Below are 25473 nucleotides of genomic sequence, written 5' to 3'. Positions count from 1 at the left end.
CTAAGTTACAAAACTTACCAGCAACTATATATGTCGTGAACATGGTGGTTTTTTTTTAACTTATAGAAATAATAATTAAATTTTAATTTGGCCCTCTATTAAGTCTAAATATAATATTTAATCTTTATTTTTTAACATAAATTAGTCTTTATATTATTATAATGATACTAATTAGTCCAAATATTTAATATCGTTAACTTTTCGATTAAAATATTATAGATTATATATAATTTGAATGCCTTAAGAGTCTTGAAGGTTAACAATGGCTTCTCATTTCTTTTGAGTTTGCCTTGCTTTTTGCTTCTTCTTTTTACATCATAATGCAATAGTCCAATTTCAGTTTTGACATATATACTATATTGAAACTTGAGATTTAATCTATATATTTTAATTTTTAACATAATTTGTTGTATCTACTTTTGTGATGTCATTAGTTAGTATAAATAATTAATATTGCTAACTATTCCAATCAAAATTCGACATTAATTTTTCTTAAAACATTATTTCCTACAAAAAAATTTACCATGAAAAGTTCGAATGAATGTTTTATTTATATCTATATCAATATTTTCAATGCTATTTTTATTGTCACATGATTTTTAAGTGATTTTTTTAAATTTCAAAGTGTTACTCAAATGATTTTAATTGAAGAATTTTTACGATGGTAACAATTAGACTAAATTTTAAATGTATGAAGCGTATAGGAATTTAAAGTATATTTCAACCTTTAAATTTTCACTTTACAATTTGACACAAATAAATAATCAATCAAAAGCGAGACATAACGAAATTGTACTAATAAAACTTATTTAGTAATTTTAATTGAATATTTGAATCATCTAAAAGTAAATTTAATTAAATATGTTTAAAATTAAATCGATTTTTTATATAGTTTTAGAAACTTTCAATCAAATAAATATCGAACATCTTTGGATGGTTTTTAGCACAATATTTAGATAAAATTGATATGTGGTTTCCTATTTATATTAATGTAAAATTAAAATAGTTTTATATACATTTTTAACTTTTTCAACAGACATATAATATCTTACAGTCGACTTGATCGTCAGGTCCGAGCTATAGTATGTCACATTTGTTGTCGGAGCAACTACAATCAATTCACAATTAAATTTATACAATTGATATAGTAATTATCAACAAATATACATTCCTTATTCACGCTAAAGTAGATCCATATTTCATTTATATATGCACCTAATCGCATACAACAAATTCACCATATATATATTACTACTAGAGTGTAAGATATAACATTCAATTATAGTATCATTCAACTACTACAAAACCTAACCTATTAGGTACATGCCAAATATAAGTAATGTTGAAAACTAATAAATATGACTGAGGCCGAGATTATGGATCGGATGTTGTGGTTGATGCATGGAAATCCCGAATTAGATCTAACCTGTGCATGGAGAAAGTAATCTTTATGTTGAGTAAAACATTCAGTGGTTTTTTTATAATTTAAGTATATAATATTAACATTAACAATTCTACCTAAATAAATGTGTATGTATATGTGCATATATCTACCATATACTTATAACTTAAAGTTACCAAGCTTAACATTTTCGATAATAAACTAGTTATGTGAACAAAACCAACACTTCTTCTTCTTCTTCCTGCTTCAATACAATTCAAAGAGACAAATCATTATACTCGTAATAATAATTTAAAACTAATCTGTAATACCTCGTAATTCAACCTGATCGTCAAGTCCGGTTGTTAGGCCCAAGCTATGGAATATTACCATAGATATCAAAATAAAACATTTACCATTTATAGCAATTAATTTCATTTAAGCATCAAATCATGTCATAATTCCATGATTAATGTGAAATACAACCAAAATCGAGTCTCAAACAAGTTAACAAAAGCTCTTAAGTTGACACGAGAACAAATAAGGACTAAACTGGAAACTTTTTCAAAAAACTGGAAATTTTGCAAAACAGGGGTCACACGGTTGTGTGCCCAGGCCGTGTAACTTACTGTGGCCATATGGACTAAAATTGATCAATTCTTCTAGTAGCCACATGACTGTGTCACCAACTTCTGTGTGAAACACGACTGTGTGGCCAAACCGTGTAACAAATGGGAACCGTGTGGTTTCAAAATCTTCTACATTCCAGTGATCACACGACCATGTTACCAGCTCGTGTGTGTCACACGATCGTGTGCCAACTCATGTGGTACAAAAATGTACCACTTTGATCCTTGTTCAAGCCAATTATTTCAAAACCTCAATACATACATTTTTGTAAACTTAAAACATGTACAAAACGAACCCTAGTAAAACGAACTCAGATACACAAGTGAATTAAGTTGCTCGTCCGGGCTAAACTTATGCCATATATTACCCAATAATCCACGAAAAAATATGAATCTCGTTATATTACCCGACAAATTACAACTAGGCTAGATCTTATTATATTACCCGAGAATTTACAACAAGGCTAGATCTCATTATATTACCCGAGAATCTATAACAAATGGTAAATCTCGTTATAATCTGTAATAATTTCTGATCAAGCGCGCATATGACCCTATTGGCATGCCAATTGTATTCTAAGCTTTTACTAAATTCACACGAGCATATATTTCATTACACATATTTCATTTTCATCCCTGTAAACTTTCATGTTTACCTGGCATACCCTGTAAACTGTATTTATCACACAACAATAACTTATTTTATTGCATTTCAATTCAGTCTAATTCATATATATACATGTATCATATATATAATTTCACATTCAATATCACAATTTCATTCCAATTCATCGTCAACACACAATTAACTCATACTATATAACATATTCAATCCATTCTCATATTACGCATCATGTTCCTAATAAATCATAATACTTTCCATTTTATTCAATTTAGTCCCCTATCCCGGCAATCAATATCAACCATAGCAAACCAACTCATATGATCATTATTATATACTCACCTCGATGTTCGATCATACAATTAACAAGTGTATGCAAGCAATTAGATCTATCCTGAATCATAAAAGTACAAACTGAAAATCTCACGTCACTTGTCGACGACTCTCGGTTTTCCTTTCCCTCTCGATGGTCAGGAGTCGTCATTCGTTACGATCGATAATTTAATAATAAGAAAATATCATATTTCATTCAATCCATATCCAAATACAAAGCCACAAATCTTTTATTTTATTCAATTTAGTCCTTAAACTCAAGACAAACATATCTCTCAATTCCTATCTTCAGATTGAAATCTGACTTCAAATATTCTCATTAGGGACCTTATTTTTATATTTCTAACATATTTTATATTTATTCAATAGTCCTTAATGTAACAAAGTTAACAATTAATCTTAATTAACTTTGCAAATTTAGTCCTTTTCATAACTAAGCTTAATATCTATTAAGTTCAAGCCTAATTCATCAATAAATCAACAATGAAAACTTTCTAAAATTTCAACAATTGATCAAATTGATACATAGGCTAGCTAAACCAAGCTCCCATAATCATAAATCCATAAAAATACATGAAATTAGTTTAATTACCTTAGAAATTTTTGGTGACCGAATGCTTGATAACCAAAAAAGTTTCTTGTTTTTCTTTAACATGAATCGGTTGGATAAAAAGAATGAATCCTCTCTCCTTCCACTAGTTATTATATATATCAAGTTTAATAATTAATTAATTTAACTAAGTACAATTAAATAATTAATAAGACATATTTAAACTTAATTTTATTATAAATTATACAAAACGGGAATTATCATCATATCCCACTACCAATATGAAAAAAATTGGATTATTAACCATTCAAGCCCCTTGAATAATTGCTATCTAAGCCTCCAAGCCTTTTCCCAAGTAAAACTCTATAGCGATTTAACTTTTACAATTTAATCCCTAAATTTTAATTAACTACCTCTTTCGGTTAAACTACTTACCTGAAATTCAATATATTTTTATAATAACTCTATAAATATTTTTAATTTAATATTTATGGACTCGGTTTTTTAAAATGAGATTCTAAAACTGTATTTTCCGAGACCACTGAATTTCGAGTCATTGCAATATATAAGCACAAGTTTGGATAAACTTTTGAACTGACGAGAATACCACTTATTTTCGATCATATTATTAAATTATCTTCTGAAAACAATTATAATATATAATTTAGAATTATTACTTAAAAATTAAAATAAAATAGAAATTGTAATGATTATACATTTTAAAAATATATAATTTAATAAAATTATGATAATCACACATTTAAAAACAATTAGAATTTAAATTACACATATTAAGATTAAATTTTAGTACTCAATATTATTACTCAATTAGAATCCACACAAAATGGAAGTTTCAATAAGATAATCTAGCAATTTACGTCGAATAATTAAACATACAAATTCAAAAGCAAAAGCATGTCCATAAAAAAGTGTCTAATATGATTGTTCAATAAGTCCAAAAGTTTAACAAATGGATCCATAAGCAAAGGATAGTGCAATATGAAAGTTCAACTTTTAAGTTCAGTAAAAAAAAAAACATATGGTATTATAATCACGTGATAACTTCAAAACTTATTAAAAATTTCAAGTATTTGTTATGTCAATTTTATATATCTACAACAAATCAAAGTTAATTTATCCAAGCATTCATTGTTCCATCCATTGTCTATAACAAATAAAAAAAATCTTACTTTACAAGTATGATTATGACAAGTGATTGATAATTAATTATAGCTCAAATGATGAGTATAAAATTTACCTTAATATTTGTCAAGAGTTCTACAATAGCATACAAAATTTAACAACTAAACTTGTAAGAAAAAACATATTAGATATAAAAACTTGAGATTTTATAAGAATACGAAACAAACAAATACTAACAAGAAAATAATCTTAATCTCAACTTCAAGATGTCTCCTATTTTGATGTCAAAGGAAAGCGGAAAATGATAATGCAAAGGACTTGCTAGTAATAAATTGTTAGGCCTACTTTTTTTGTCATCTTTCAGAATTATTTTTAACATATTATTTGATGACTTATTGTCCTAGTTAACATTTCACAATGGGAAAAGTTCAAGAAAATTGAAAATCTGCACATTGTATATTCATGGTAGAAATTTCAAATTCAAACTTCAAATATGTTGGGAGATATGACCCAAGCATGAAAATCATTAAAATTGTCCACCAATTTGAAACTTGTAATTTCTCTTTATTTTAAATTTCTCTTGATGCATTTTAGAATTGGTGTTCCAATATTTGAATAGATCTTCAAATTTTATTTCCGACGGTGTACACTTGAAATGGAATCCTGGAGCTCGAGAAATGATCGAAACACTAAAACATGTTATGGCAGGAAGTTTTGAATGTATCAAAATTACAAATTTTGAAACTTATTTTAGGCCTAATTGGTACCTAAAATTAAAAATTGCAAACCACTTAATACTTTCCTAGTACCTGACTAACACTATTAAAATACGTTGATGCGACATTATTGGTCATTAATGCCACGCTAGCTTATTTAACGGTACTAGTCAAGTAGCAACAAATTGGCTTATGATTTCCATGTTTGAGTACCAATTAGGTTCAAAAACAAATTTGAGTACCAAATAAGTATAAATTATCAAGTTCATATACCTCCGCATATATTAAAAAGAATTTCAATATTTATCATTTTATATATAATCAGGGTCAAATTAACAAAAAAGCATAAAATTAAAGACTAAATTGTTATTATACCAATGAAAAAGTGCCACTTAATATTCAGATGACAAAAAATCATTTTAAAAAGTTTTAAAGACCAAATTGTAACTTCTTTAATTAAGTGAATAAAATGAAAACTTACTCATAATTTTAGTGACTAATGACGTAGTTTATTCTATTTTAACTGACGATGAATCATATAAATATGTACAACGATTACATAGTTACATTATTGTAATAAATAATTATAGGAGAAATGCTTCCATTTGGCAACTTACCATACACTCAACCTGAGTAAACAGATAATAAACTTTTGAACCCAAAAAAAAAAAACAGTGAACATATAACAATTGAAAAACTGTTTTATAATTTTTATAGATCAATAAAGTTTTATAGAACAAAAAAAAAAAAGTGTAGCACTAAATCTTCTAGCCCTTCATCAACATAGTCAAAAAACGAATTTTTCTTTTTATTACATATTTCATCTATTGAATGAAATTGACACACTGTTTATTCTTTTCCCTTCACAAGGATCCATTGCTCCAGGAAGTGAAAGAAATGAAGGGAAATCACAACCACCCACCTAAAATAAACAACCTTAAGCTTTTCCCCAAATATATAACAAAGGAGCACCTCAGCTCAAGAATCAGCTTCCATAATTTCCTATACTCAAACACACAACATGCCAACAATACTTAAAAAAGGGTAATTAGTAGTCAATCAACACTTCAATATCTTTGCCCCACACTTAAGTCCATTCTTATGACTACAAATATGACTCTACTTGTTTGCAACAATGCACACTAGATAAGTGACTCGCTATTTTTAGCATCCAACTAAAAACTTCACAAGATTTTTAAGTTTCCCATATATCATTATCTTAAATAGAGGGTTGAATCCATGCATGCTTGTTCTGTCTAATTTATTTCCTTTTTTTCATGCAACTATCTTCTCCTGATCCGGCCAAGTAGCACTACATGTAAATGCAAGCATTTATTTGAGTTTTATTCTGCAGTCACTTTTACTAACTCACTATTTATCTAGGCTGAGCCTTGTTTATGTTACTCCTTGGATTTTATACAGAGTAACTCTATTAGGAGTTATGAACCGGTCCTAATTTTAAATAATAGAAGGTTTACTTCTAAATCTAAAGAACTTAGAATTCCTAGTCCAATTATGATAAAAAAATGTGTCTACCTGTTGATACTTCTATGTATTTTCGAACTTGGTAGTAATATGTTGAAGGAGATTTTATTACTGAATAGAATGTTGAACCTATCATTGTTTTTTTAACTCTTCAGCTTCCTTTCTATCCTTCTCAAGGTTCTGATACCGCAGCATTCACAAAGGAACAGCACCCATGATGCTATCTATTCTTGCAAAATACAGCCACACACCACGCTTTTCTTATAGTATAATTCGAACCCTAAATGAAAATAGTTTTTCATTTTTCAATCAGCCTACATTTATTTGTAAAATATATCTGTATGTTCACCATTTCCGAGAATTGCAAGTAACTGGAATCATCGAATCAAGCCAAAATTTTGAATCTTAAATCTCAAACTCCAACCAAGTCAACTGTAGAACTGTTACAGCTCCAATTAAGAGCATGATTAACCAGGGTCGTTTTAGGGAGTTACTATTTACTTTTACCAGACTTTATTTACTATTTGTTATATTTTATTGAGCCAGAAAAAATGGTTAACGAGTCAGTAATTGAGGTCAGGCACAGAGAAAAACAAAGAGGATATTCTGAAGAAATTAAAAAAAAAAACTCACTCTTGTCTTCTTCGTCTATTTTTCTCTTCTCTGATATTTCTCTTCTCCCTTTAGTTTATTATTATAATTTCAGATTGAGTGTATCAAGAACCTAAAGCCTTTCTATGTATTACCATGAAGAAACCCTAAGCCTCAAACCTGTTGTACATCTTGAGTTATTAAAAAAAAGGATAACCATTAGCCATTGCTCTAACTAAGATTAAATTGTTAAATTCTGATCTTCGTCTAGCCTTTTATACTACCTAATATGGCTTTCTAATTTGAGCTTTACTCTCACTTCAAGAAAAGCAAAATTAATATAATAACAAAGAATGGAGAAAGACTTAAGATCTTAAAATCAAGGAGAAAAACAAACAAGCAAAAGGAGGAATACCATATGGAGTTGCAGACTCACCACATAATGATCAAGAATAAAATCACACACCTGGTCAGATATACAGTGAAAGATGCAGGATTTGCAGTTCAGAATCGCCATCCAACAATGAAAAGAGGTGGTGCAACTTCAAACAAGTGCATATTTTGCACATGGAAGTCTTAGGAAGAGTTAAGCATTTCACAAAGGATTCATGATCAAAATTCAAAAAAATATAAAATCAGAGAAAGGGGATGGGGAACAATTGCTTAATTATACTCCTACCAATAGTCATTTATGTGACCTCTTCGCCACAGAATTAGTATTATTAGTAAGGTAACCTCTTCACCATAGATTTAACATTATCGGTAGTATTTGGGCACTAAAGTGTTTTGAAATTTCACTCGGGACAGTATTATATAGGCAACAAACATCATACGCTATGATTAAGTGCTATAAAGGTTTCAAACTAAGAACTATAGCATTTTGAGCTGATGTGAACTTGAAGTTAAAAAGCCCATAAAGTAATTAATTGGGAGACAAATAACATCAGTCATCTTCTAGTTGATAGTTATTTGGGCATCTCAGATTATGTTTATTGTTAATTACTTTCCACTTAATACTTTACCATGTCTCATTTTATAGAACAGAGCAGATACAGTAGATCAAAGACTTGGCACCTTACAGAATTGAAGTTTTTTGTAACTTACAGAACACTTTACCATTAATTATTACTTCATATTATTAAAACTGGACATCTTCAATTACTTGATAGTTAGTCGTATGTCTCAGATTTATGTTTATGGTTAATTACTTTCCACTTTTGCTACTCCATCATGTATCATTTTGTAAAGCAGAGCAGACACAGTCAATCAAAGACTTTGCACCTTACAGAACTGAAGATCATAAAATTAATGAGAATCGTTTAGAATTATTATACAGATTTAAAAAGTATTATTCAAGCAACAATCCTACACCATGATTAACTTAAGCATTATAAAGGTTTCAAAACTAAGATTTGCAGCGATTTGAGCTCACGTGAACTTGAAGATTAAAACCCATAAAGTAATTCCTTAGGAAACAAATCAACATTGGTCATCTTCTACTTGATAGTTATTTTTTCAGTCTCAGATTTATGTTTATGTCAATTACTTAATCTTTATCATGTCTCATTTTAGAGAGCAGAGTAGATACAGTTGACCATTACCTTACAGAGTTGAAGATCATAAAGTAATGGGAGTGATTTAGAATTATTGGAAGATAAACTTATCAAGAGCCCAAATTGTACTTGACTTACTTGGAATCAGAATATCTCAAGTATGACTAACTAACATAGAAACTAATGATGTTTTCATATGAGACATGGTTAAAAAATTAATCAAGGTTAATTAGAATTTTAGATCAAGGCCTCTACAAGATTACATCAGATATGCATGAGGCTCAAGTCAAAAAAGACTGAACCATACACAAACTACAAGAACAGGAAGGAAGACAATGCAACCACCGGAATTGGGAAATTTAAGTCATAACTTGCCAGATCCCATTATTGAAACACCAAAGTGAAGTTAAAATAACAAGACTAACACTAATCTTTACTATTCTTTGAGGAATGCAATTCAACATCATAAGTGGGTAAAGCTGGATCCTAGCAAAACATAACACTCCAAAAAGAAGTCATATTTGACCTGAAAGATAGTAGGCATTTTCTTGTCCATCCTAACATAGGCCAAACCCAGGATAACCCTTTGCTCAAGCAAGTACGTCCTAACATGCAACTCTACTTGGAGTTTTGGCCTAAGCTTTATCCCTTTCACAAGGCGATGAGGCTCTCCTAAACTAAAAACAGACAGGTAGTCAACAACCTAGCTTGATACAAGTATTCATAAGACTTCCTAGAATACGTTTTAGGAGATCACTTACTGTCAAACTAACATTTTTACCAACCTCTCAATTCTAAAATTTTGGACAAAAATAAATTTCGGACGAATAGCATTCGACATAAAAATGTAAAAGCTTAATTTAACAGAAGATATAAAACAAAACCAGTGTAAATAAGGCAACGTATATAATACCTTACAGTTAACTAATTTCAAGGGGGCGAAATTACAAAAGCAAAAGTTTACCGCAAAGCTGAACACAATCTTACCACATCTAAAAAAGATGAGTGTCAAAACCTTCCCAGTGAACTTTCAGCCATTATGTTGTCTGCTTCGCCGAAAAAAGGGAGGTTGAATTGAAAAAATCTATTATAGAAAAAGAAAAAAGAAATTCCACCAGTATAAAAATCAATTCTATCAAGTTTAAAAGAATTGTGATAGTATTAAGAATTGGACCGGGAACTATTAGAAGGTAACAAAAGGAAATTATTTTAGTATTAAAACTAGTGAAACAAAGCATTTAAATGACAATAACTTGGATAAAAATTTTCTTGAATTCCGGTTAGAAGAAATATAAATTCTTTAAGGCAAGGATATTGAACCTATAATATTATCATGAATTAAGAGGTTGGAAACAAACCACCACAGGATGGAGATAAATTTCACCCCTTGCTAGTTAGGAGCAGTTCAATAGTCTTGACCAGAAGCTTATTCTTTACACCAACAATGGTTATCCTCTACCATGGAAGATCTGTCATAACCTAAGTCTTCAAAAGCTCATATAAAAGCTACCAAATACAAAAGCCATTGATCTTCCGCTTATGGTTCTAATTTTTCTGCTTCTGGATTTCAATTGAATGACCAAGCAGGCCCCATTTTGATGTTCTTTCCATTTTAATGATCACTTCCACCAGTCAAACCATGCATAGATCCTCAAGTTGCATTTATATCCTAGACTTACCTAGACTACAGAGATCAAATGCTTTGGGCCCATAGGTTTAGCAATCTATAGTACAGACATTTTCCTAGAAACGTAATACAGCGCATTAAGCAATCCTAGCTACAAATATGACAAGGAACTAAGGATATCCGTAATCCTTAACAAGTTGCATCATTAATTTGTTTTGGCATTAAAAATGTTTAATTGAGTAAATGCGGCCAGTTTTAAATATAACATATTTAAACATAGATGTGTATGCCCCTGTATATATTATTATTAGAAATCATGCAAAAGTCAAAACTGTTTTATTAAAAGTAGTACTGAGCACTAATATTTAGATAGATTTCAGTACCTGAAGTGTACTTGAATTACAGAATATAAGAAGCATGTTTTTAGATATAACTAAATTTCAAATGCAACTTTAGAAACTATACAACCTAGAAATTAATTATAAAAAGCATATGAAGCCACAATATGTACACTTGTTTATATCAATTTAAGAACAACCCCTCTCTGTTTGAAGGTAAGTGGCAACAATGGTTGGTAGAACAAAGGCATCTGGCAACGGAAAGATGTTGGCCAACAACCTTTTGTTATAGAAGAAAAACAAGTTGCAAAGGTTGCATGATTAATTCAACAATGAGGAAGGTTAAAATTGTTCAGTTAAATGCCACTGTCAGAAAAGGACTCTAATCCTAAAACACCTAAACATATTAAATTGAAAAAAAAAAAAAAAAGAAAGCTTGAGCCAGCACTTGATTAAAGAATAAAAGCAAAAGTGCACACATTGGATCTACGTTGGTTCAACCTAATAAACCTATGGATAAGAAAACACAATATAGATACATACATACTAAAATATACCATCTCAACAAAAGAAGCACTAGTTTAGAACATCCTGATATAGCAAAAATATTTTTAACTAGATAATGCTGCAGTCGCCACAAAATACTGAAAGTTCTAAAAGCAAAAGATATCATATTAGAAAATTATAAAAAAAAAAAAAAAACCAACAAACTTAACTGCCACTGAACTTCAGTTCCAAAAACCATCTCCATTAACATGGCAGCAACCTGAAATGACAGGACCAGCATAAACCACCCAGAAGTAGAAAAGAGGCAAGGGTGACTGACCTACATCACTAAGTGCCAAATACCAAACCGACAAACTCAATCCCAAGCCAGCAAGGGAACAACCACAATCTATGGGACAGCATATATCAAGACTTAATCTTATTTGAGCGGCTTTCAAATTTTGCATTCCTTGACTTGTTTGAATCATTGCGTAGGGAGTGATCACTGGAGGTTCTACAAAACAAATCAACAGAAAAAATAAATAGATTTTTTACATGTAAGCAGATGAAGGTTTAGATACCACCATGCAAAATATGAAAATAGAAAACTTACTGTTTCTGTTTCTTCGCATTTTGTTTGATGATCGCAACCATATCCATAGCCATCTTCTGGTGCTCCCTTGTTTGTGAGTGCAGGTCCAAGCCTTCAACTGTTTCACAGTCCACTTTACAAATACGGCACCAACCCATGCTCACTGGTTTTCTCTTTCTCAAATTTTCAAATGAATCCATATCACCCTGAAAATACCATCAGTCAAAACAGATCAAGAGAATAAACATACGGAACTCAATGATATACGCTTCCCAAGCATGCACAGATTACATTTGACCAGAAAAATGAGAAACATGATGAATGAACAGTATTTTTGTATAGAACAAAACCAACACTTAACTGTATAGATTCCACCATCAATAGGAAATTCTCGAAGAGAATAGCTGCTTCTAAATCCTGGCTCTCCAAGTCGTGGTTGACGGAAGTTTCCAGGCCCATCAAATTCCCCCATTTGTTCATGGCTAGAAAAATCACCAAAGCCAATAGGTCCTTCCATCCGCAACTGACCAGGCATGTTATTACGACCAAAATGTTCACCCCTTCTAAAGTGTGGAGGTCGAATATCTGGACCAAAATGCTCTGCCATGTGGTCAGAACTCTCGAACCCACCCCTATGTATATGCCCAGGAAAACCTGAAAATCTATCATTGAACCGGCGCTCCCTGCCATCTATCTCATCACCAGGATATCCTCCAAATCTGTGTGAGGAAATACCTGAGTATTCTCTTCCTGGACTTCTAGAGATAAAACCATCCATACGATGCCGACCATAGCCAGTAACTGTTCCAAGAAAATCTGGTCTGCCTAGAGTATCTTCAGGAAGACCAACTGGTCTTTCTCCTGCATCATCAGGATGATATGGTGGCAAGAATCGAGAAGGACCAGAGCCAATCATGGGATCAAAATTCAGACCGCGAGGTTCCTTGTCATGAGCCCAAGGTCCTGCATCCTTAGCAAAACCATGAGGACCTCTATCAATAGATCTGGTTGATGAAAAGTAGCTCCCATATTTAGGAACAGGCTCAGTATCTAAATGAGAAGGCCTAGAAAATTGTTTAAGATCTTCGTCAAATTGTCCCTGATCAAAATTCAACATGTTTGCAGGACGCTGCTGAACCAAATGACCCTCAGGGCCATATGATGGTGCACCATGCGAGTCAAAAGCATTAAGAGATGGGGGACCAAATGGTGGATGTAGAAGAGTTTCACCTTGAGGTATCCTAGGAGCACCAGAAACAGGACCTTGATTATAAGGCCCTTGAGGGCCATAACTAGGTCCTCTGCCAAAGGAAGGAGCAAAATTTTCAGGTGGAACTAATGTCTGTCCAGGGCCCTGAGGCCTAACTTGATTGGGAGGAAGTCCTGGTGGAGGTGCTTGTAACATTGCAGAAGCAGCAGATTTTTGTTGGTTACTATTAGACCCATAAGGCATCTGTAGGGGCTGCTGCGGAAAGCTGCCAGGCTGCACCTGACTAGATGGAGGGATACCTGTAAATTCATTTCCAGTAGGACCTTTAGCAGTACCTTGATCTTGAGGTTGAATTCTTTCTCTCTGCATCTTCCCATTCTGTTCTTCACCAAGCTTAGCCTCCTGCAACGTGGGAGTTTTCAGCAAAGGGCCATCCTTAAATTTATTTTCTTCGACCTTTCGCTCAACATTGTCAACATCTTTCTGGTCCTCAATAGCCTCACCCTTGACCATATTCTTAGAAAAAGTATCTCTATTCAATACAAGATCTGTCCGTCTAGATTCTTGTGTCAACTTAGTAGATATATCAAACCCACTACTGTTATCCCCGACATCACCAGCAGGTTTTTCATCTATAGATTTCATATCACTATTGGATTTTGAAGAATTAGTCTTGACCACGTCACTTCCAAGACTAGATGCCACATCCAACTCATTATCTTCCTTCTTAGCAAATCCCTGGGAAGATAAATCTGCTTTTTGCTCAGCCACATGTAAAGTACCATGATCTCCCGGCACCTCTGATATTGGTTGTGAATTTAATCCAGATTGATTGTTGGTTCTAAGCACATTATTCTGATAAGAAGATGGCTGGTTCACACCAAGCTGCATAGGTTTAACCAGCATACCAGGTGCAGACTGTGGATACGGCTGTGATTGTAGTCCATGATTTGGTGTCATAGGTCTCCCAGTAAGAGTAGGCGTTGGATAGGGCTGCACAGCATGCGATCCTGCAACATTTTGCTGCGGTTGTGGATAGGCATGAGGAGGCTGCAGAAAGGACTGAGGGGGACCTGGGGGGCGTATTTGAGATTGCAATGACTGTTGTTGCTGCACAAAAGGGCCTTGCTGATGCATTTGAGGCTGAACCAAGCCCATCGGTTGGGTTGACGGAGGTTGCAATGACTGTTGCTGCTGCATATATTGCTGAGACAGAAGTGATGTGGGAGGCTGCATAACTGATTGTGTTTGAACTGAAAGCGGATGTTGAAGAGAATGATGATGAGCTTGTTGCAGCATAGGACCAGGTAAAGGCAACAAACCAGGCTGTTGTTGGTTTGGAATTTGAGAATGAGATTGGGGCGGGCGCATCTGAGGAGGTTGCTGAGGGTATGAATTCTGCATTTCAGCAGGATGTTGCTGTGGATGAAGGCCACCTTGTGCAGGCATGTGCATGGGATTTTGTGGTGTTACCAGCTGCATTTGCTGGTGAGGCTGTGATTGTGAATAAGACTGATGACCTGTCACAGCCTGGGCTGCAGGGTGCTGTGTCTGAGGCAACAAATTTGGATTCAAGGGCTGGCTTGGTTGAGGATGTGGTTGCAGCAGGGGCTGGGGCGGGGGAGGGGGCAGAGGCTGCAGCTGCTGCGCCTGTGGCTGAGCTTGTGAATGAGGTTGAGCTTGAGGAACAGGATGAAGCTGGGGCTGTGGTAGTTGAATCTGGGAATGATGTTGCTGATACTGAGGCATGAGCCCATGTTGCAGTTGAGGTTGAATAGTTTGGACCTGTGGATGAGGCTGAGCTTGAGTAAGTGGCTGAACCTGAGGCTGGGAATGGCCCTGGGTTGTTGGGTAAGTTTGTGCTGGAATTTGAGAGTGTGGTGGCATCGTATGGTGAGTTTGCTTCTGTTGATTGGCTTGTGCTTGGTTCTGAGGTTGAGCAGCCACAGGCACCTGAACAGATAAGTGTGAATGAGTCTGGGCCTGTAGTTGAGGTTGGGGTTGGGGTTGGGGTTGTGTCTGGGGGTATATTGGATTATGTCCAGCCATTTGTGATGCATTAACCTGCAAAGGTTGCTGCTGTGGAAATGTCTGCTGTTGATATGGGTAGTATTGTTGATAATATGGGTCATATCCAGAATACTGCTGGTAGTATTGCTGAGACTGTTGTTGAGACCACTGTTCTGAAGAAACCACAGCAACCTGGGAGGCAGCTTGAGACTGAGGATTTGGATTGGCCTGAGGATTGAGGCCCTGAACAGGTGTACTGGATGTTGTAGCTTGAGATGCCTGGGCCTGAGAAGCTACCTGAGTCTGATCAGCAGCTGCTGTGGTGCCAGAGGCTGAAATTTCCTGACCGCCCTCAGCCTGCTGTGCCTGAGGCTGCACCCTCTGTCATTAAAAGTTTGATAAAGTCAAACTTACCACAAATGTAAATAAAACACAGTCCAACGTCAACACAATGATTCAATGCACTCACAGGGCAATTTTGCGCATGTTCTTGAACTTGACGATGCACAATCTGAACACCACACCGATTACATACAACGGGAGAATTGCCAAATACACACCCAGAACAATGAGCTGTACATTCAGAAAGCGGACCCTGCCATGTGCAGCCACTCCTATGGTAGAGGCAATGAACACTGATCTTCCCAATGGTGTCAGCAAGTGCCTTATTTGATTCAACAAGCGGCTGTAATTTGGAGTAGAGGGAAAGGTCAATGAGAAGGAAACAATAATCTTAAGAATACAATAAGAATCAGTCAGCCCAGTGTACAAGACATACCTTAGAATCCGCTTCTGTTACCAAGTAACCATCATAAGGACAAGCTCGAGTGGTGCTGACAACATATGTTAAACATGGTTTGCAGTAAAGATGGGTGCATTGCGATTGTAATGCTTCATTTGGGTAGACAAGTAAGCGACAAACAGGACAGAAGTATTCTCCGGCCAGAGATTGGATATTCAGTATGCACTCATTATCAAATCCCATTCTGTCCAAGAAATTTGTCTTCAATTTGCAACGAGCATCAATTTAATTAGCCTTTGAAGACAAAAAGAAATTAAAAAAAATCCCCATTTGCAGAGTAGCAGCAGTAGTAAAATCAACACTGTGGCTATTAACAAAAACAATGCAGTTAAGAAGACAAGTTAAACAATCAAAATCTACAAACTGTGAGCAGAATAGATAAAGAAATTAATCAAATTTCACCAATCTTCGCCATTAATTAATGTTTTATCTGACAGAAATAATAACCCAAATAAATAAAATCCAATCGAAAACGATAGTCCCTCCTGCTTATGTGAATCAGAAAGGAACATTCAGCATGAAAACCAACACAATATAAAGAAAAGCAAACATTTCCCCACTCATTTTTCAGTTTTGCAAATCATATAAGCAGCTAGAAAGGGAAGAGAAGATGGTATACCTAAAATTTATATTCAGATTTCGATTCAACTTCCTGTTAATCCCTAACTGAAATCGCACCGGCAAGCCCAAATTAGGGGTTTTTAGAAAGTAATAAGAGAATAATAGTAATAAGGTAGAGTAAATAGCACGCGAAAGGTATAAGGCACTGATAAGAATCTTACATTGGAGATGACGAAGAGCGGCGTGCAGGAGACGAAGAAAGACTGAAACAAACTAAGACTGGGAATATCGATTAAGGTTTTATATTTTTTTTAATAAAAAAATAAATACACAAATTAAAAGGAAAATAAATTCTACTACCACGGTTAATTTGGTACTTTTTCATGCTAAAATCAATGTTGTCTACACCAAATTGGTCCATCGGATGCGTTATATTAAGGTGCGTTTGGTTCTCTGTAATGGAATAGATGCGTAATGGAATAGAAGCGTAATGGAATAGAGGCGTAATAGAATAGAGACGTAATAGGTAATCCTTTTGTTTGGTTCGCTGTAATGGAATAGAGGTATAATAGTATTCTTGTGTTTGGTTGAATGGAATAGAGGTGTAATAGCATAAGGAAAAAAATTAAAATGACTAAAATACCCTTAGCAGATTTTTTTTAAGTAGATGATTATTGTTATTGTTATTAAATTTTAATAAGATTATTAATATGAATAATAAATAATTTAATCATATTTTAACATAATTATTATTAAATATAATTTAATAAAATTATTAATATTAAATATTCTTATATGAATTTATTAAAATCATAATATATAATACTATAAAATATAATTTAACATAATTACTATTAAATATATTTTAATAAAAATATATAATTTAATAAAATTCTTAATATTAAATATTCTAATTTACTAAAATCATAATATATAATACCACAATACTTACAAATTCTATTAATCGGTCCTAACTTTAAAAATTCAATAAACTTAACCGTCAATTTTACATATTATATCAATTTAACCTTTATTCTTAAAATTCAAAAATAAAAATTAAAAACTAAAAATTTAAACATTTAAACATTTATTTTTGATAAAAATACATACAAAATTATAAAAATATTTATAAATAAATGAATATCTATTTTTCTCATTTTTTAACATGACATTTATTTATTAGAATAATAAATTTATAAATAAAATAATATAAGGAGAAAAAGCAATGAAAAAGAATTAGAAAAATTTTAAAAAATATTAAACATTAACGCCACCATGCTTAATTTTGATAAAAACTACAATAAAAAAAGATAAAGTTGACGTCCTTAGGTTGTTGGCCCAAAACGCCAAATTTACATCCATGAGAAATTTTTTTCAAGTGCTTTTTAACTGAAACCAAACTTGGGAATAAAGCACATGTCATTCCGCTTTGCCCGCATGTTGCAACTAAGGCCAATCTGAGTCACATAGGTCGACTGGAGAGTTGCCATCGCTATCCTTCGTATCTTTGTCTGCATTTTGTTTTACAAGAAATTTGGCAATGTCTTCCCTCTCACACATAACAGCATAGTGCAATAGGGGTTTGACCTTCATTGTCCTTCCAATAGAAAGAAAAAACAATGATTTTAACAACAATGCTTACAACACCGAAAAGAAGAGAAATATAGAGCATTGTGCACCATTTAACATAAAAAATTTCTTATTTACTTGGTATGCTTTTGAAAACGGTTCAAAAACACTCTAAAGACAGTTATTTCACATTTGTTTTGTGCATTACGGTACATCGACAGGATAGTTTCAGACACACAAATAGGTTAGGAGGTGAATACCAAGAAACCGTAACAACGATCCAATAATTACCTTAGCATTCACATCCAAGACAACCAACGCTCTGTTAAAACCGGGATTAATCGCATGTATGATTGGAATCAACTACAACAACTCGATCTTTGGATCTTGTACAAGGAAAACAAAGCCATTAACTTGGCAACCATACATCGAAATAAGCATATGAAACCGAGGTTCAAAATAATCAAAGAAAATGAAGCTTCAAAATGTGTGACATTGAACACATAATCAATTACTGAGAAAAGTTGCTATGTTTTGGCACTAAAAGCAACCGCAAGCCACAACTACCAAACATGTCAAGAATTAAATTTGTTTTGGCACTAAAAGTAAACCACAAGTCACAATAACCGAATGTCAAGGATTGAATTTGTTTGGGCACTAAAAGAAACAAATGAACAACAAGGTTTCTTCCCAAAGCATCTCTCGATCAGAGGCAATTAATAAGACCTATTATCTATATCTCGAAACAAAACGCTTGTGTCATGCAACAAGAACCCGAACTTCAAGCAAGGAATGATCCAAAATCGAAAACTCCCACATACATCTCATCTTACAACTTCATACAAGCCTTCAGCAAATTTAAACCGATTTGATATTAACTTAAAAGTTCCATGAAATCTTCAAGCTTCGTTTAACTTCCACTATCCTGTTTATAAAGGGAGCTTTCCACTTGGTTGCTTAAAAATTCAATAATAATTTAAATAATCTAATTTTTTTTAATGAGCAGTTCTAAAGAATTGCTAGAATTAGATACTTTTCTTTCCATATTTCTCTATTTTCTCAGAACACAAACAAGTATCAAGCCTAAGAACCACAAAATCTTGCAAATCTGAAACGATCCAAGCAAGAAAAAAATAGCAAACCAGAAAGAGGAAAAAAGAAAAAGAAGCAGATATACCAAAACTTTCTATACTTGCCTGAATAATTAGCACAGAGAAATACCATTCAATACCATTCAATTTCCATGAAAATCAATCAAGAAACCAATGCAGTTGGTAATTTCCATGAAAAGAAAACATTGTTTTTTACAAGTTTCAAACAAAAAAGAATTCAAAACATACCCAGAAAGGATGGAGATCAACGCAACCTTGTCGGAATGTGGAGATCAATAACCTTGACAGAGCCCTAGTTCTTGCTCGAAAACGATGAGGCCGGAAGAAATCAGGAGGGAGAGGTGGAGGTGGCTTTCGGGTTGGGAGGGTAAAACAGGGAAGAAGGATTCGGGACAACCTAAAACGCATGGAAACTGAGCTTTCCATCCGGAATGGAAACCATCAAATATGACGAATAGGGGCGTAATGTAATCAGCCCGTAATAGGGCATTACGTCCAACCAAACGTCGGAATAGGTAGGGCCCACCGAATCGGGCTGTAATGGTATTCCCATTACATCCAACCAAACGGGCTGTAATTGAATTCAATTAAAAGAATAAAAGTTGAACTAGAATAGAATTTTATATTTTTTAAAATTATTAATTATTAATGTTATTGGAATAAGGGTGTTCGCATCCTAGTTGTAGCCAGGGTTCGAGTCCAACTAATTGCGCTTGTTGTTTAGATTATATCTTATTATTATAATTCATAAAAAAAACACTAGTTAAAATCAAAACATTTTTTATCTAAGTTTTTGGGACGCATCTTTAGTTTTGATGTTTAAATTGATGCATAAATTTTTGGATAAACTATCTCGTTAATCATTCTAGAATTAAGTCATTTTTATTTTGGTCACCTAAATTTTTATAAATATTTTAATGTAAATATTAAATAAATAATAGTTTACTTAATTTAAGTTCAATTATCTAATTTTAAACACCTACCCAAATTAAGAAATGAACAAACATAACAAAATATCATAAATCTATTCCAAAGCTAATAAAAATTATACTAATACATTTAGTAAAAATATGCTACGTGCCACATTTTTATTGATTATTGTTGGCTTTTGATTTTAACCAAAACAAAATTGATAGTTTAAATACTTTTCTTATCAATATATATCAACATGGAAAAAGGTACAATTTTACATATAAACCCCTAATGATGTTATTATCATTAATTTAGCATTGTTTCTCAAAAGCACTTTTGAGACTAAAAACACTTTTGAGATAAAACATTGCTAAACAAGATGCATTTAAGATTTTCATAAATGTTTTGAGATAAAAATTTATTTTGGAAAATACTTTTTAACAAAAAATGAAGCATGAAATTTGAACTTTTACCGAAAAATATTTTTTAGCCCAAAAGTACTTTTGAAAAGCATTACTAAATTAGCTGGACTGGTAAGTCAAATAGTTTAATTGTGAATGTACAAATACTTGTCTAACGAAGAAGATTTAGATTTTAATCAATAAAATTATTATATCTTTTCAAAAACCAAAACTTTCAAAAATGATTTTGTGCCAATGAGAACCCAAAACCGTTCATTCCGTCATTCGTAATGATAAGGTTATGGTTTTGGTATTTTTGAGGTCTTAAGTTGAAGTCCATCAAGTAAAATGTGTAAATTATTTTAATTTGTTAGTTTATTAATGATTTTCTGCCATGAAAATCCAAAACCATAAAGTACTGTTTTGAACTCCGCTTTTGACAAAGCAAATTAAAAGTTTCATCCATGTACAACAAGAAGATCATGCTACTCAAATTTTGTTTCAATGCAAATCATAGGCTTTGGCTCATTATGTCATTCGTAACCGTAAGGATGTGGCTTTGGGATTTTTAAGATCGCAGATTCGAGTCCCATCAAGTAAAATGTGTAGATTATTTTAATTTGTTAATTGATTAACGATTAGTTCAGTGCTTGTAACGATTTAATGTAGTTTTATACTAATGGCTTGATGAGTTATTCTATCAGAAAATTGGAACTGGAAGTTGTTTTCGTTGAATCTGATGAGATGTTTGTTGACATTCTTTTCAGTTTATTGACATTGCGGCTCACTCGTAATCAAGGACCGGCGACTAACATAGGTTGCATGAATAACTTATATAACAGCGTCGAGGTTCTCAACGCGTGGTATCTCCGAACAAAAGCTAGCAAGACCATGTTGCTGGACTCTCAAAATGTGGCTACTGCTCGATTCAAGAACCTGAAACTGGCAATGGATGATAATGCAGTTTAGGTTATAAGCTACTTGTCGATGTGGAAAGCCTATGTATTGGACATGGTTGAAGGAGAAAGAAACTAAAGAGACCAAGTTCTGATGATCAAGATGGAGGAGTGTTTGTCAAATAACGATTTTACTGATGATAAGTGACAATTTGCATGTAATGCCTTCATCAACTACGACAACTTTTTCTTTGTTTTCTGAACTTGGGATCAATGACTCAAGTGTCGTCGAAGATCAGATTTATTCGATGAGAAAACTTAAGGGGATTACCAACTAATAGATAACCCTCGAAAAACTAAAAAGGGCGGCAACAACAGCAACGAATGAGCATGTGAAGATGTTTGTGAAACTTATGGTAAACAAATCCAAGAACATGGTTTGCTATTGTGAAACAAGTGAAAAATTTGTTGATTTGCACTTCAGCTTCCTTATTGTTCCACTTGGGTTTATAGTAAAGGAAATGCAAAAGGGCAATTCAAAAGGCTGCATATATGATAGCGTTCAAGATCTTGAAGCTATGAAATATTTAGTATCTAAGGAAACAGCAATGTTGCCCTTGGTTTTAGCTATGAAGAACAATCATTAGACATTGAAGAATACATGCATCAACGATACTATTATAATTCAGATGTACGACTGGACACGGAATGGGTGACTTCTGAATTCTGATATGACACTTAGGCTTCATGTCTAATGGTGGCGAAGCTACTAAGAGATTCAAGGGAATTTAAGACTTTATAATTTCCTCGTTTGTATATTGTTAGAATTAAGTGACCCGAATCCTTATTTAAATAAAATACATTGGTAAAATAAAATAAAAGTAAAATCCATATAGAACTACACTTCTTTTATTTTATTTTAGAATAAGGTTTTTTAAACCTTATTAAGCTCCACCTATTTGATATTGATTAGAATAAGGTGTTTCAATTTTACTACACTCATATTATAATATGGTTTTACAAGCCTATAAATAGACATAGTCTACTCCTCTTGTAATTATTCGAATTCAACATAGTGAATTATCTTCTCCTCTGCCCTTGATTTTTTTTCCGAAAGGGTTTCCACGTAAAATATGTGTGTTCTTTATTTTTCTCTCTTTTTCTTTGCGATAAATTATCATTACTGACGTTATATTTTTTTTACAAATTGGTATCAAAGCTTCCGGGTTGTTCATCTCAATCACGATATGGCGTCTTTGAAGTACAAAATTTCGCTGTTAGATCGCAACACCAGATTTGCGTTGTGGCAGATAAAGATGCAGGCAGTTCTCGCATAGATGGACTTAGAGGAAGCCCTGCTAGGGGTAGATAAGATGCCTTCAACATTGACGGAGGAAGAGAAGAAGCGCAAGGATCGAAAGGCGTTAACATAGTTACATCTGCATTTGTCTAACGAAATTTTGCAGGATGTGATGAAAGAGAAGATCGCCGCTGGATTATGGAAGAGGTTTGAACAAATATGTATGTCAAAAACTCTAACTAGCAAGCTGCATATGAAGCAGCATCTTTATGCTCATCGTTTGGAGGAAGGTGCGTCTGTGCATGAACACTTAACAATGTTTAAAGAAATTTTCTCAAACTTGGAGGCCATGGAGGTTCAGTATGATAATGAAAATCTAGGGTTGATTCTACTTTGTTCGTTGCCCCCGTCTTATTCAACCTTTAGCGATGCAATTTTATATAGCCACAAGTCTCTCACAGTTGATGAGGTTTATGATTCTTTAACCTCGTATGATAAGATGAAACATCTTGTGGTTAAAACTAACTCTCACAGAGAGGGTCTCATTATTCATGAAAGACAAGATTAGAATACTAATGATGATCATGAAAGGACATTGGAACAAAATCCTTGCGGTAAATCTAAGGGTAGATCAAAATCTTCAAACAGAGGTAAAACTTGTAACTTCTGCAAGAAGAAATGACACATTAAATCTGAGTGCTATAAGCTACAGAACAAGATCAAAAGGGAGACTGCGAATCAAAATAGAAAACAACCAGAAAATTTCAGTAAAGCTGATGTTGTAGAAGACTACAACGATGGTGAACTTCTAGTCGCTTCTGTCAACAATTCTAAAGTAAGCGAGGAGTGGATCATTGATTCGGGTTGCACCTTCTACATGAGTCCCAATCGGAATTGGTTTACAACTTATGAAACAGTGTCTGAAAGTGTTGTTTTGATGGGAAATAATGCTTCATGTAGAATTGCAGGTGTTGGAACAATTAAAGTTAAGATGTTTGATGGAATTGTCAGAACACTTAGTGACGTACGACATGTTCCAAAATTGAAGAGAAATTTAGTTTCGTTGAGTACTCTTGATTCAAAAAGGAACAAATACACAGCTGAAAGTGGGGTTTTGAAGATTTTCAAAGGTTCCTTAGTTGTGATGAAAGGGCAGAGAAAGACTGCCAAGTTATATGTTCTGTAGGGTTTTACTAATACTGGTGATGCAGCCGTCGCTTCCTTTTCCTCGTAAAATGATGATATTACTAAACTTTGGCATATGCACCTAGGGCATATGAGTGAGAATGGCATGGCAAAATTGAGCAAAAGATGACTTTTTGATGGGCAAGGAATTTGCAAACTGAAGTTCCGTGAGCATTGCATTTTTGGGAAGCAAAAGAGAGTTCGATTCACTAGAGGAATCCATAACACGAAAGGAACGTTGGGGTATATTCATTCTGATTTGTGGGGGCCATCTAGAGTGCCTTCGAGAGGTGGAGCTAATTATATGCTAACTTTTATTGATGATTTTTTTAGAAAAGTTTAGGTGTTCTTACTAAAGTAGAAAATCGATGTGTTTTCCGCATTTAAGTCTTGGAAAACTATGATTGAAAAATAGACGGGAAAATAAATAAATTACCTCCGCACAGACAATGGCTTAGAGTTCTATTCTGATAAGTTTAATAAACTGTGCAAGTCAGAAGGGATCGTGAGACACTTGGCAATTCGACATACTCCACAGCAAAATATCATTGCAGAACGAATGAATAGAACAATCATAGAAAAGGTTCTATGTATGTTGTCAAATGCCAACTTACCAAAGTCGTTTTGGGCCAAAGCAGCCTTTACTGCATGTTTTTTGATAACTCGATCTCCATCCGTTGCCATAGAGAAAAAGACTCCACAAGAGGTTGGTCTGGTGATCCTGCTAACTATTCTGATTTAAAGATCTTTAGGTGTCCTGCGTATACTCATGTTGATAATGAACAATTAGAACCGAGATCTATTAAATATGTTTTTCTTGGTTATAAAGCTTGTGTAAAAGGGTATAAGTTATGGTCTCCTGAAAATAGAAAAGTTGTGATTAGCAGAGATGTTGTTTTTGATGAAACTGCTATGCTACCTAACTTATCTCTTAAAGATTCTTCTAATAAAGAAAATCAAAAACAGGTGGAGCATCAGATTAATCCAGAATCTACAACAGAGTCGACTATTCAAGCTAGTACAAAAATTTAAAATAGAGTTGTTTATTTACCACAATACTCTATCGCCAAAAACAGAACTAGAAGAGAAATTAAACCTCTAAAGAAGTATGCCAAGGCTAATCTAGTTGCTTATGTTTTAAATGTGGTCGAAGATATAAATGCAAACCAAAAGCCATCTAATTATTCTGATACAGTTAGCTGTGAAGTCTTAGAAAAGTGGATGTTTACTATACAAGAAGAGATGAAATCACTCCACAAAAACAAAACATGGGATCTTGTGAAACTTCCTAAAGGTAAAAAAGTTGTTCGTTGTAAATAGGTGTTTAAAAAGAAAGAAGGGACTCTAAGAGTTGAAGAACCCAGATATAAAGCAAGGCTTGCTGCAAAGGGTTACAGTCAAATTCCAAGAGTAGATTTCATAGATGTGTTCTCCCCAGTTGTGAAACATAGTTCGATTTGAGCTTTGCT

At 33.5% G+C, this 25473-nt stretch overlaps 1 protein-coding gene across 6 annotated transcripts; it reads right to left on the bottom strand.

The window, feature by feature from the left end:
• Window positions 1–1251: 1251 nt before the first annotated feature.
• Window positions 1252–16945, bottom strand: LOC105788738 (uncharacterized). 6 transcript variants are annotated; one of them, XR_008193719.1, is made up of 9 exons: window positions 16851–16945; window positions 16688–16734; window positions 16045–16302; window positions 15736–15951; window positions 12408–15647; window positions 12068–12252; window positions 11685–11968; window positions 9991–10087; window positions 1252–1426 (listed from the first exon to the last, which is right to left on the bottom strand). XR_008193719.1 is itself a non-coding variant. In XM_012615775.2 (7 exons), exons 3-7 carry the CDS (start codon window positions 16249–16251, stop codon window positions 11881–11883), a joined length of 3936 nt encoding a protein of 1311 aa, XP_012471229.1. In that variant the 5' UTR covers window positions 16252–16302; window positions 16688–16734; window positions 16851–16945; the 3' UTR covers window positions 11393–11880. The 6 variants fall into 6 exon arrangements, 1 of the variants encoding a protein (XP_012471229.1); XR_001132136.2 differs by lacking the exon at window positions 1252–1426 and having other exon boundaries at window positions 9837–10087; window positions 11685–11734; window positions 11799–11968; XR_001132135.2 differs by lacking the exon at window positions 1252–1426 and having other exon boundaries at window positions 9837–10087.
• Between the last annotated feature and the right edge of the window lie 8528 nt (window positions 16946–25473).

This window comes from Gossypium raimondii, chromosome 2 (genome assembly GCF_025698545.1).
Source record: "Gossypium raimondii isolate GPD5lz chromosome 2, ASM2569854v1, whole genome shotgun sequence".
In the NCBI taxonomy this organism is placed as follows: domain Eukaryota; kingdom Viridiplantae; phylum Streptophyta; class Magnoliopsida; order Malvales; family Malvaceae; genus Gossypium; species Gossypium raimondii.
Note: the sequence above shows the minus strand (reverse complement) of the source record. Positions and strands in the feature narration are given on the sequence as shown.

Coding starts and splice junctions, on each gene's coding strand:
- LOC105788738 (XM_012615775.2), bottom strand. CDS start 16,251: ATGGGATTTGATAATGAGTGCATACTGAATATCCAATCTCTGGCCGGA. Junction 12,253..12,407: donor TTGATGGTGGAATCTATACA/GTTAAGTGTTGG, acceptor TGGTATTTTCAG/GGTGATATGGATTCATTTGA. Junction 11,969..12,067: donor AATGCGAAGAAACAGAAACA/GTAAGTTTTCTA, acceptor TTTGTTTTGTAG/AACCTCCAGTGATCACTCCC.